Source organism: Poecilia formosa, unplaced genomic scaffold, assembly GCF_000485575.1.
Source record: "Poecilia formosa unplaced genomic scaffold, Poecilia_formosa-5.1.2 Scaffold193, whole genome shotgun sequence".
Lineage (NCBI taxonomy): Eukaryota > Metazoa > Chordata > Actinopteri > Cyprinodontiformes > Poeciliidae > Poecilia > Poecilia formosa.
In genome coordinates this window covers 1,182,178-1,196,298 of record NW_006800132.1, presented here as the reverse complement: position 1 = coordinate 1,196,298, position 14,121 = coordinate 1,182,178, and the positions used below count along the sequence as shown (strand labels likewise).

The 14,121-nt window shown below is 38.4% G+C and overlaps 1 protein-coding gene across 2 annotated transcripts in view; it reads right to left on the bottom strand.

Moving 5' to 3' along the window:
* The window catches only part of olfm3a (olfactomedin 3a), a 34,970-nt gene that overhangs the window by 9,302 nt on the left and 11,547 nt on the right, over positions 1-14,121 (bottom strand). For both annotated transcript variants that reach the window (XM_007566599.2, XM_007566600.2), the window contains exon 2: positions 2,002-2,145. In XM_007566599.2, the coding sequence (XP_007566661.1) occupies positions 2,002-2,145 (144 nt within the window). The remainder of the gene's footprint in view (positions 1-2,001; positions 2,146-14,121) is intronic.

Here is a 14,121-nt window from a genome sequence, read left to right as displayed (position 1 = left end):
TATATATATATATATATATATATTCCTGCAAGATCAATTTTAATATTTACACTCAATCAGTGTTATTCTCCATAACATAACTGTCATTATATTGTGATGTCAAAATGACCACCAGAGTCAGTATGCAGCCAAAATAAAGCTGTATGGATATAGTGTGCTTACACAACACACGCATATTATATTTAAAAAAAATGTTAAATTGAGGCATTCATGAGAATATATTTAATTTGTAGCATTTTTCATATGCTAGGGATTATTATAGGGTACTAAAATGTTCTGAAAGTATTGGAGCTAGCCAGTTTCTCATTACCTTTTTCTATTTCTTTATGTGTAGGTGTGCAGGTCTTTCCACGCGTTGGCTTGTTGTGTGTGGGAGGTGGTGATTAATGAACATGGGGTCACGGCGGGTCTAGCTTTTGGACTTTTGTCACTACACACCGAACAGTAGAGAGGGCTGTGTTTACTCTATGAATCACATTTCAGGTACAGGGGAAAAGATCAAAGACAGCAACCTGAGAAATGATACACAGTCTCCACAAGCTGTTGTAGTCAGTTCTACTGTTTGTACCCGATTACCACGTTTATTAGCGTCAGGTCAAAACAAGCTGTGTCACCGCAGATGTAAGCGAGATTGCGTTTGAGGAAAAATGTGTTCTCCAGGGTCTATAAGTCTTTGGTGAAAAATAAATATGTGACAACTGGTTAACATTCTGCTTGTAAGCACAGAAAAAGAATTTTACCGAATGCCCGTCCAATTCTATGTACACATTTCTGACTTTACTGGCTACTGAATGTGCCAAAAATTTAGTGGTACATTATGAATTTGGACTCTTGTGGGCTAAACTTGTTTTTCTGCACATTAGATATGGTCAATAAGACTTAGATCAGATGAATTATGTTGTGTTTGGCTTTGTCTTGGAGCTTTAATGACATCTTGCCAGGGTTGAGCACCTTCTAGTTTCAAGTCAGAAAGCCAGTGGAATTAGTTGCACTAGGCTAGGTGAGCAAGCTACCTACTGCTAGCGATACATGCCAAAGATGGGTTTCTCCACATTCTACGCAATCAAACCTGTTAATAGGAGTGCACCGATTGCAGTTTTCTGGCCGATCACCAATTACTGATAATTTAAAAAGCCTAACTTAACGATTCTGATTTTGGCCGATATCATTTCTTTTTTGTCTGAAATGTTGCTCAATATATCAAAAAAGTTGCTGATTTGGCAACAACGGGGTGAATATTGTTAACTGTAAATGTGCAGACATGACCTGGTCGGGAGTTGGTCAGTAAAACCTCTCACGGGAGAAAAGAAAAGCACAGTGGTTGATTTTTAGACCTTTGCCGAGTTTGATAACATTGGTGGATAAGATCGGCTTCACATGTAAAAAATGGTCAATCACCGATCTCCCAAAATTAAGGAAATCGGCACCTATAAATCGACTGGCCGACAAATCAGTGAGAACTGTTCTTTGGTTTTTATGAATTTGTTTGCTTGTGATGCTCTGCTTACATGTCTACAGCTACTGTTATTTTTATTTAATTAATAATTATTAAATTAATTAAATACTATAAATAAATACAACTGACAGAATTTGATGGATCATTTTTATATTTAATGGTGCTGAAAAGGATATTTTTTGTTTCTGCTAAAGCAATTCAAGAATGTTTTTCTTTAATTGAGCTTCTAAATCACAAATAGCCCTAAATCTTTTTAATGCACATAACACATGGTAGTAAAGATCAACTTCTTTCTTTTTAATTTCCATGTGTTTGACATCATTGAAAAGCCTAGACTCTATGCTTTCAGAATCTGTAAATAACTCAAAATCCCCAAGTAGACATCTTCATGAAAAAATTTTTTCTAAATGTGTGCAATATATGAGATACTGCAACAAATGAGAACGCCAACGAACAAAAAGATTGCAGGCATTTCAGGCTTCCATATGTGTGCCTGTGCGTGGTGCGCTGGGGGAGGTAAACATCCCTTTTGTAACCATGCTTACCTTCTCCAGCAGCTGTCGAAGCTGTCTGCTTTTGGCATCTCTGGAGCACAGGCTCTGTTCCGGTGCGACCACGGTGCAGATGCAGCGGCCGTCAGCGTCCTGGGCTGAGCTGTACACCTGCCAGCCCTCCTTAGGGCCGATAGTCTGCAGGTACAAACAGACACAGCAACACTCAGAGGCTGGAGCGCGGCCATTTTAATAGTAGCTGAAATTACTCTTTTTACTCGCTACGTTTAAATCCACAAAAAATAAAAATGAATTCTGTCATTCAAATTCAATAATTTTTTTTATTGAATGGTATGTCTCTTTCAGTGAAACACAAACACACAGTTATTATTTCTGTTAATTAAGATTATCTGCTTCCAGCCAATGGAAAAAAAATTACATTTAACATAAGAATACTCCATCAAACCAATTAAAACATAATTCTAATACGGAAATTTGGGTTTGGATTTAATGAAAACTTTGTAAAATACCTGCTTCAAGGTTGTCATTGTTCAAAAGGTATTTTTAATCCAAGAATCGAGCCTCGTCAAAACACATTTGGTCAAATAATACTGAACGAAAGGACTCTACAAACTAATTATTAGATGGGTTGATATGATTCGGTCTATAAAATGTATTTAATTAGATCATCACAGATCATACTTCAAAAAAACCAAATGAAAACTGGGAAAAATAGCTATCTGTTTTGCTATTTTCAATTTTCATTTGGAGTTTTTTATTTTTTATTTTTTTAGAGTCAGAGGGCCAATTTCAAGCTCAACACAAAGTCACTGCTTTTCACAATAATGAACTCTCACTACAGTCCTAGGAAGGCACACTAGTTCTCAGATCAGCATTCATTTTTAAAATATCATGTTTAGAAATAACTGCCTCTGTCTTTCTTTAAAAGCTACATAACGGTCATTGACCTTATCATCCAAACTGTGTCATTGCTGCAGTATCATTTTTAAAGGAGATGTTACCCAAGTTCGGACCTACGCTGAGATGTTAAAGTTTTCTGACTGAGCGTCCTGCTGCGGGGAGCAGATGTGGCTGCTAATGCTGGAATTAAACAGCAGGAGTTTAATTACATTGTTCCAGCACAATTTAAATTCAAGCAGTAAATTCTTCCAGTTTCCTGGACTGAGGAAGAAGCTGCAACAGCCTCTTTCCAGCAGAGGAACTAAGCAGTGGGATCAAGCCAATCATGCAAATATGATTGTATTCCCTTTAAAGACACGCCACGCTGTTACCGTTGAGTTTTAATTGTGTCGGGCCAACTGTGGTTTGTCAGTGTAGCTGTTTTGAAATGTCATTTTTAGACATTCATCTAATAACCCACATTTAACACTGTTGCAAATTTTTTTTTTGGTCTCTGAAGCTATAAGGTAGCAAACAGAGCAAGCTCAAAGGTTCTGCATTATGTAAAATTGTCTTTTCTGCGCTTTAAATTATGCTGTAATTAGGCCTGTCGCGATAAACGATAAATCAATTAATTGCACGATAAATTAAACCTATCAACCTCATTTTAATTATCGGCTTCATTGTCTCTTTCTGCCTTTTTTCTTTCTCTTGATGACGCTGAATGAAAAAAGGCTCAGCTCCGGTGCTCTCCACTGACCCTCCCGTCCTCATTTCGTCAGTGTAATGTCCAGCTCACACTACACGAGTTGTCGGCCGACTGTCGGCCCATTTTCAAAACCTGAGAGACCACACGTTAGCCGACACAAATCCTAGGTATAACGGTTCAATCGGGTTCGTCGTGCCGTGTGGTGTCCAGCCACATGGGCACAAAATAATGGCTACAAGTTCAGTTAACTAATTTTAATATCAGGCATTAATCAGTGCTTTACTAGAATCTACCTGTGATGCCACATGCATCTACCTGTGAAGTGTCGGCAGCTCCCTCCTCATATACTCTTCCAGATGATCTGATTAATTGCAGCTGTGCAGGAATCCTAACAATTTAATTGTTAGGAAATCAGTATCAGAGGATGTGTTTAACTGTAGCTAAGAACAGAAAACAGGAAGCATGGAGGTGGAAGGGTCATGGTTTGGGGATGCTTTGTCGTAGCAGCACTTAGCTGGTTCACCATCACAGAATTCCCTATGATTTTCGCTGTTTTTCAGAAAAACAATATGGCATTATCTGAACCAAATTAAAATCTGAAGCAGAGCTGGGCCTAGCAACATAACAAGAACCCAAACAAATACCAGTAAATCCACCAAGGATGGAAATAATGGACCAGTCAAATCAAAAACCCAAATCCTGATCTCACTGAAACACTTAGCGGTGTCGTCAAACAGGCTCTACATGCATGATTTCAATTAAACAAGCCATTACGGTTTAGAGTAAGTTGAGATGTTGACGTAAGCATTACTTTATAAAAGTTCTGAACATCTACTTGGGCGTTCTAATCTTTTTCTTTTTTGTTTTTAGCAGTCCTGTACTGTATCACCTCCCCTCAGGGAAAATTTCTTTTGGACTCGTTCCTGCTTCATGTCAGTTTACTAATTTCACAACACAGTTTTTCTGTCACAACACAAGCTTCTGGGCTGGTTTTACGACCAGAAGAGGAGGTTTCTAAACGCTTATAAATCTTAATCTTTCCCCTCTCTAAAGAGAGAAGCAGTGTTTTCTCAGACGTTTGCAACAAGCATCGACTCGGTAAATAAATAAGCTTTTCTAATACCAAAACTAATGGCAAGCTTTTCAGGACAATCATTGGACTCAGGTCCAAACTTTGACAAGGCCAGTACCGAGTCTTTCGCTTTGAACCTACAGTGGTTTGCTTTGAATCTTTATCAGGCTGCATAACATCAAATTCATTTGAGTTTAGGATAAACCGGTGACTGGTCGTTCTCCTTCAGGATTTTCTAGAGAGAAACATTTATGGTTTCCGTTACAACAGTCCTCAATATCCTAAAGAATCAGAGCACCCTCAGATTACAGCACTACCACCCTGTTTGACAATGTTGGGATGTCTTGGGGGTCGCCGCGATGCTTTCAAGACGGAGATTTGTGTCTTATTTGGTCAGCTGTGTCAAGGCAAGAAAAACACTGATGTGTTTTACCTTGAATCTCTGCTATGGATGCTGTTTTTCTTAAACACTGACCTCGGCTGAGGCAAGCCAGGCCTTTAATCATCATGTTTTTTGTTGTTTTTTTAACTCTACTTCCTGTTCTCAGACACTCTGTCCAAGTGTTTACTTCATTCAACAGCTCTGACAGGAATCAAGCCTGGATCTGCCAGGTACATTTCAACTCAAAATTGGTTAATGAAAGTTAATCCAGGATTGAACAAGGACACAATTACTTTTTGACATGTTGGTTTAGATTTTTTTAGTATTTATTCAGGTTATATTCGGCTAATCTTAAAATGTATTTTTTAATTACCATGAAACATTTAAGTGAGATCTTTTTTATATTATTATTATTTGACTTTTTTATATATATGCTGTATATACAAGTTGTCTCATTGAAATCCAATATCTCATTCAGAAGAGACAAACACAGCAACAATACAATTAAAAAACTCAAATAAATAAGCTAATAAAATATGTTTTCTAAGGAGATTGCTCGTTTTGTCTCCAAGTGTAACTTCTTTGAAAAGATTTTTTTTTTTCCCTAAAAAAATAAGTTATGTTTGTGGGACAGAGGTAGTTATAGTAATTTCCTAATAGAAAGAGATGCAGTAGAAAGAGATAATGGGTTTATTATGTGGGTAAATTATTGAATGAACAATCGTGTAGGTAAACAGCTGCTGAAATAAACAAAGAAAGTAGGACAATGCTGACAAAGAGTTGCAGAGAAGCACACAGTCAGCAAGCATTAGTGAGCTGCAGAACGAACTGGATGGGATCCAGCAAGTTCTGAGAAGAAAAAGTAGGCCAGGAAAACCTCTGCTTGACTTTTTACCTAAGCCGCTTTAAATATTCACAAAGCAAAAAAGAAAAAAAAAAGAGACGCTACTATCACAAAAAAACAAACCACACGCTGTCCGTTTCTGACTAAGCCAGGCTCACGACGCGTTTTTCCTTCCTCGTTTTTCACGATGTGGCACGTCGTCGGCCAACTTACAGTACGCACGGGAGGAGGAGGCAACACCTAATTTGTCAGCATTTTCGATCTCTCAGCATGTTAAATGGAAGAGGATCAGGCTTTCAGGGCTACAACGGCTTCACAGAGCTCCAAGCCAAAGACTTGGTCATTAATCATCCTTACAAAACAGCATCGAGCAGCTCAAAAACCCAACCCAACACCCAGTCGTCTGCCCAGCAGAGTCGTGCTCTCTGCAAAGTCGTCACACGCACGCACGAACGCCCGCGTGCACGTCGACCTGCATGAGTGGTCAAACACGGCGCCCAGACCCAAATATAAACAGTTGCTAAGATGGACTCACATTCCCTCTGTTTTTGCCTGCTGTTCTTCACCAGCCTCCCCTCCTCTTCTTCTTCTTCCCGCCCGCCGTCTTTGTTAGTCGTATTTCTGTTTAGCCTAACCTATGAGAGGCTCTTTTCTGATACAATAAAACATTTAAGTGAAATAAAGAATTACGTCTACATATTAAACATACATGTACATATGGATTCATCAAAACGTCATATTATACACATAGGCAGCACACACTATGCATACATGCATTGTCATGTATTTGTGTAAATCCACTGAAAAACTTCTGGAAACCTAATAGCCATTGTTTTTCTGTTAATATAACATCCATGCATTTTATGAGTGTCTCATAAAAATTATCTGACTATAATTACAAATGTTCAATGCCTCGTTTCTTTTATTACTACACACATGACCGCTTTTTATTCCTTCCCTCAATAATGTTGAACTCTGTTAATTTCCTCTTAAATCCCTTCTGCTTCACTGACATGCAGAAGGACATTCCCATTACGGAAAACTACGGCCGTCTCTCAACTGGCTAAAAAGAGGGAATAAATTGATTGGCTGTGGCTACTAACACTTCAATTGGATCCGGCTTTGTGTTTACGATAATTTACTTTACACAAACAGAGCTCAGAGAACGTTAAAAAAAAAAAAAAAAAAAAAAGACAGCAACACAATGAGGAAACATATAATTAAAACTCCTGGAGAGCATAGAAAAGAAAATAAGCTGTACATAGAATTATGATCCTATTTCCAACATGTTATATGGAAATAACAGAAACGTGTGGGGGGAGTAAACGCCAGTTACTCTAAATCCTAAACGACAACAACATTATCGAGACGGGATTAAAAATCTACATTTCGCAGATGATTGAGACTTTCACCGTTACTGCATGTAGGAGATGGAGAGAGCTGCAGATTAAATATGTTACTATGCAACCTAAAACCAAACCGATTGGAGAAGCAAATGAGGTCCAAAGTCAGCTTACTCAGCCCATAATGCCTTTATAAATCAGTTCTGTCAACACAACAGTGAAACTCAAGGACAACCTCCTTTTCCCCTTCAGTTTTGACTCTTTGAACGTGACGTCACGCTCTCCAGAAAGCAGCCCACTCCACCATGACTGATGTCAAAACAACCCATGTGTGCATTAAAGTGTAAATTCTGCAGGTGCTAACTAGTGACTAGAATCAGTGTTCAAGCCACAAAGCCTCTGGGACCTGCTGGACATGGACCTATGGGAACTGGCCCACTCTGCATGTTATTAAACTATATAAACAACAGCAAAGCTGTTCCAAAAGAAAATCAGGCCTATTATGCCAAAACACAATAATCAGCGCATTAACCACCAGCAGAAATGGAACAATGCCAGACTAATTAGTAAAGCTGAAAACCTAAAAAATGACTTGTCTTGTTTTTGGATTACTCCCGAGTCAACCGTAGTCCATTATCATGAAAAACTGACATAATTACCTCACAGTGGGAAAAAAAAAACTTTGTGAAATGAAAAACAGTTTCAACCAGTGATTCTGAAAGTTTGATGACCAGGGACAGAAAATACTTCACTCTGCAGGTACCTGCACAATGACTGAGAAGAGAAACATTTGTCCTCGCATGGCCTAGCATCCAGACAGGTACCTATCCTCATACAAGTAAAGGATTAACACCTCACAGGTGATGCATATTCTCACTTTGAAGCATTCTTTCCATTTGGCACTAGATTAATAAAGTGTGACTGAGAGAAGAGAAAGTTCTGGCAGGCAGCCCAGAAGTCTTTTCAATGAAGAAAGGAGCTTGACAGTGACACTACAGACACGTGAAAGGTATCCTTACTTGACAGTTGTTGGTTCATATTTGGAAGCTGAAGGTGAAACAGGTGGGCTGATGATGAAACCTGGAGGCATTACAAGTTATTAGGTCAATGAAGCTGGAGGTGACGAGGGTTCTTCTTTTGAGGCGAGACTGGTGAAAACAACACCTTCCAGACCCTCTTGGTTACAGGAACAGGCAGACCTTGACAGACTCCCTCAAAAGAGTAACTGGACCAGAACTTTAGGCCATCAGCAACCAAAACAGAAGCTGCAAAGGTATGCCACCTGAAGGTGCCTGCTGAGTCCTTGTATTGCCTGTACAACTCACCATGACAAGAACTGAAACTGAACTGAAATGTTTGTGCTATGATGGCAGCAGTAGTGCCTGAGATGTTGTGACCAGGACTGTCCAAGCACACCAACTGGAGAAAATAGGTCCAAAACTGTGGTGTTGATTCCCACAGTGGTTGCGACTGAGGTGAGGTGTGTCTACTTGTAGAGTGAGGAATCTCTAAACGGTTCCAGAGATCCATCTTTAAGATCTGGTAGAGGGAGCAGAGAATGACCGCCCCTACTTGTCCTTCTCTTTCTCCTTTCATCATTACATATATTTTTCTTGTACCAGCAAAAACATTAAAAAGAAAAAGCAGTGACCTTACCCACTGTGTCTGTTGTCTGGCTGGGTAGAAAAGAAAAATAACAAGGGGAACAAAGGGACAGAAAGTCAAACCTGACAAAGAGCAACAGGTCAAAACTCCTCACAAGGGAAATCCAGAAAACTGGACAACAGGTGAGGAAAACGTGAGCTAGAGGTGAGCAAAATGAATTTTCAAGGAGGATATGAAAGGTAAGCAGCAGCAAGAATAAGCACTTAATGCTTGATGACCCTAAGGTGTTTGTGGCAAAGGAAATTCCTTTTAAAATTCTAGTTTTTGGTGGATTACATTCAGATTCAACAAATGTGTTGTGAAAGAAGAGAAGAATCGAATTGCAGAACTTGGGAATCAAAAACACAAGATCAGAACATAAATTCAAGCAGAACTGCTTGGTTGGATAAATCCTTGTCGTTTACTTACAAAACCAAACCTATGCAATTTTTTTTTCTTTAAGTGTTATGCTGTCAGATCTGGCAGCCGCCATGTTTACTTGTGTTATTTTCATTGGTACAACTTCAAAATCAGGCTCAACTTCCCTTATCATGGATAATTAAATAAAAACATGCAAATCAGCAGCGCGCATCGGAGGCGTAAAAAGTGATGATAATGAATGCCTCCCTGTGGAAGACATGATTTGTGCTCCTCATGCAACATAAGTATTCTGCCAATTATACACATCACTTAATCTCTTTTCTGTTTGTCACCGTGGCGTCTGTCTGTATGTCCCCCTGATTTGCCGTTTAATGTGTTTGTATGAACCTTTTAGTCTGACAGAACTGAAGATGGAGGAGGCTGACGAGGGATTGAAACTGAATGTGTGGGATAAACTGAGGGATTTACTGATTACTGAGTCAAATATGTGTAGAATATTTGGCTACAACCATTATGTCCAAACTAATTCTCTTGTCTGTGGTGGATATGAGCAGGTCAACTTTGCAATTTAAAATAAATGTTAATATCACAGTGGCTTGAAAAGGCATCTAGAGCTTTTCAACATTTTCACATTTTTGTCAGCTTACAAACAGAAACCTTGTCATAAAATATGTATATTGTTAAAATTTTATGTAAAATTTAAAAAAGGCAGGAAATGACGGTGGAAGAAAATGGTTTATTTATCTTTTTAGAGCAGTTTAGTAAAAAGAAAAAGAGTGCAACCAATTGGCTTTAGAAGTTACTTAATTGGTCATAATCACATCATATGCATATGATATTGTTGAGCCTTTCTAAGCATTGCATTAGATGTGAATACAAATGAACACCACACTTTTATTTGTGATTTATTTTTAAAACGTATCCTTTTTTTCCACTTCACAGTTACTTCACTTTTTTCACATTTTGAAGCATGACATTAGAAAAAGTTGATGGAAACAGCAAAATTCAAAATAACTTCCTCAATTTCGCAAAAAAAAAAAATAAAAGAAAGTTTCTCCTTTGGTATGGTTTCTGGCTTTTCTGAAGAAGAGTTAATACACTAAAGGGGAGATGGAACATTAACCCACATGTCTGATCAGCAGTTTTTTTGCTGCTGGGATAGTTAGAATGAATTTCTTTATCAATGTCTCTGGACAGCGTGGAACATCACCTCAGCACATTCCTGAAAATCTCAATTTTTCTGATAATTTTTCTGGCCAGTATTAGTTTGCAACCTGTTCTTCCTGTTTACTACAGCCCTGCGTAATGCCCACATCTGGTGAAATTTGTGTGGTCTGGCTCATTCGCTCCAAACTAGTAGATGGAAACTGTTGAAGAAGATTTTAGGTTATAATAAATTTTGGAAAGAGAAAGAAAGAAATAAAGCAAGAAAGAAAGAAAGAAAAAAGAAAGAAAGAAAGAAAAAGAAAGAAAGAAAGAAAGAAAGAAAGAAAGAAAGAAAGAAAGAAAGAAAGAAAGAAAGAGACGTCTTTGTACGTCTTACATGCAACTCTTTGGAGAGTTGCAAGAGCAAATCTGATTTGTTACTCCTGTGTACAAAGTTTTATAGTAAAGGCGTATTCTTGTCTTTTAATTTATTCAAATAAGGCGTATCTTTGCTCATCCAATCAGGAGCTGTCTCTGACCCTCTTTAAAAGTTAGAAATTCCCTGCAATTTGTTTCCAAGATCAAAGGACATTTGTCCCCCTTATCCAAACAAAGTGGAAGCAGAGACTCTCCTCCACTGGGCCGGACTCCTGCTGTTTTAAGGCTTTTCACAGATGAATGTGAAAACTGGAACTTCTCCTGATTGTTTCCCACACAGACAAAGGGCAGTTCAAAAACATCTTAGCAAACAATCTGCTGCAACTACAGGTAACATAAAGGTCAATAGGGCAGAACAAGTTATTAATCTGAAAACTATAATTAGGCTATTTCAATCAAGACGTTAAGTTTTAAAACTAGCACATTTTAAATTTATTTTCTTAACATAACACACCCAATACACATTTTCTTTTGTGTGATATTTTAAAATACGTTGGAAATTCACAACAGTTCAATGGAAGCAATTACAAACGATACCCGTTTGCATGCGAAAGGATTATGTGAATGCAATATTTGACCGAATATCAAATTTCAAGTGTTACAATAAAAAATGTTAGCCTGTTGGCTGGACTTTTTCTGCTCCTTATGCTCAAACTGAAAATATACTTAATGTATATTTTTATTTAATGAGAAACAAAAATCTGATTTATCATAGTCAAAATCGTCATTGCAATACTCAACAATCGTATCACCTTTCCATATGTTACTGACATGGGTTGTCAGGTATAATCCCACAAAATACATTAAAGTTTGTATGTAAAAGTTGTGGAAAATGTATTTCCCTACTATATTATTTATATCAAATATGTAGGGTAAACGCCATTCTGCAGTGATCCAGTGTTTGTTGTTCGTAACAGCAGCACTAGAAGTTATATTTTTAAAAATATTGTTTTTTCCCCCGTTTTTCATTTGTGAAACTGGCAAAGAAATGATCCTGTTTATGTTTTTTATAGCCGCAATCACAATTCTCAGTGTGACTGTACATACCGCTGCTCTAAACAAATCTCCACTCCGGCATAGACAGCCTTGGCCCTTTAATATAATTTCTTTAGGTATTTTCACACGGCCAATTCAATCTGCGGCTCTGCCACGGGATCATTCTGGCAATTTGTGAAAATTCTCAGAGGATTACCCGAGATGAGATTCCAAGGATGGGATAGGAGAAGAAGATGAAGAAGAAGAAGAAAAAGAAGAAGAAGAAAAAACGAAGAATGCCAGTGGCCTTGGCAAAAATCTGTCTCTTATAAATACAGCTTTGATAAACAGTGACAGGTAAAGGACTCCCTCTGCAGTAACAGTGTGACCCACAGGCAGCAAATCATCTAATTTTGATAAGCCGTTGTCACTGTTTTGTTATGGTGGTGTAAAAGATGAAGTGTCACACCTTCCTTGCCGCTGAGCCAGGTCATTAAAGAAGAATGAAGGTAGCTTGGCAAATAATTCACACAGCAGCAGCCAGCAGCAGCAGCCACAACGTTACAAGCCTTATTGCTGCTGTCACAATGTTTGACATCTTGCCATGTATGTTGGGATATTAAAAATGTGAGGTATATGGAGCTCAACTTGACGAAATGAGGCATTTTGTGGAACATCAAATCCTGTTACGTCTTTGTGTGCGTAGCAGATCTTGACACACACACTTTTTACATAGTGTGGGTGTATTGGGGCAGAGGTCACAGGGTTGAACCGCATCAGGCTCCACCCGAGTGCAAAACATTCGCCGTGTCGTCACCGCTCCTTTTTATCGCACTGTAGTTATTCTTGACGATGAAAGAAGGAGTTCAATGCTCTATAAAAATGTTCGTACACAACATTCAAATTTTCAGACTGAAAGTTCTGGATGAATGGATGTAAATAAAGTTTTTGAATACAAATATGTGCCATTGTTCTTTTTCCGCTCCCTTTCTAATCTAAACCTTGAAAATGCTCAATTAAATTCCATGAGTGGCTTTCAGCAAAAGTCTAAATTTACAGTGAAAGTGGCTCGCATTGCCGAAAGATCAGGAAAAAGAGAGTTTTTACTGCTAATGCTTTTGATAGTTTTTTGTCAGCTGTTTTTAATATTTGATGTATTTCTCTGCTTAAATATGAATGTTGATATCTGTAAATGGTGCTGTTATCTTGCCAGATCCTTGGAAAAGCGATTGCAGATCTCAACAAGGTTTTTATCTGGTTAAATAAAACATATTATCATTATTATTAGATGTTTTATCAGATTGCATAAGAACTTTATCTCTGGAGGTTGAATAATTATAACAGAACTAATCACACAACGGGTCCGGCTGCCATTGACTGGAGACACTCCAAGCATTCTGCATGAAGAGCTGAGTGATTCTTCACCAGTGCAGACAGAGCATCTGCATATAGTACCATAACATTAAGTAGTATTTAGTTGCATAAATTCCATAGCGGTGGTGGACAATTATACAAGTTGGTGACAGATGTGTAAGAAGGTATCATTTACCAAAAGGCATGATGACTTTCTATGCAAGAAGTCTTCACATTCTCAAAGGCCCGTGTCCTCCAACATTTCAACGTGTCTCTGCTTCAACACACCTTAGTCAAATAATGAATTCGTCAGCAGGACTCTGGAGAACTTAACTGCATACTGTGGAAGCAATTAAGCCATTTGATTTAGGCGTGTTGGCCCAAGAGTACACCTATAAGTCACAGGATAGCAGCCCTTAATCCCTGGATTTGTGGATTCCTGCTGTATGCGGATGAAATGTAAGACAATTACGTAATAATCTGATGAAGGTAGGCTCAGCCCAGTTCCAGCTGAAATGCTGACACCAATTTCCCTTCATCATCATCTCAATCGTCCGTCAAGTTAATTTCCTTACACAGATGTCTCCCTGTATCCCAGAAAAACATAGCAGTGCTCTGACAAGCGGAGCAAATTAGTTGGATTTTTGTACTTTTCCTTTTACCTTTCTCTGAATCTGGGTTTGAATTAGCTAGTCAGTTTTTGAAATTGTGCGATACAGATGTTTTAATTAGACTCAAAGACAAAATCAGGGTGGCAATGACTTTCGCAAAGCTAAGTCTTGATCACAACAATGCTGCCACGCTGCCTGGCATAAGACAGAGGCCCTAAACAGATGCTATCGCTCCAGTCATCTATCAAGCTGTCTAAGCAAAAAGCCACCAGGGAACCGGAGGCCAGTGAAGTAGTATGTGCACGTCGGTACTGTAACTGATGATCATACCACTTAAACGAGTTAACATTTTAGCTCTAATGGCAGGGGGAAGATG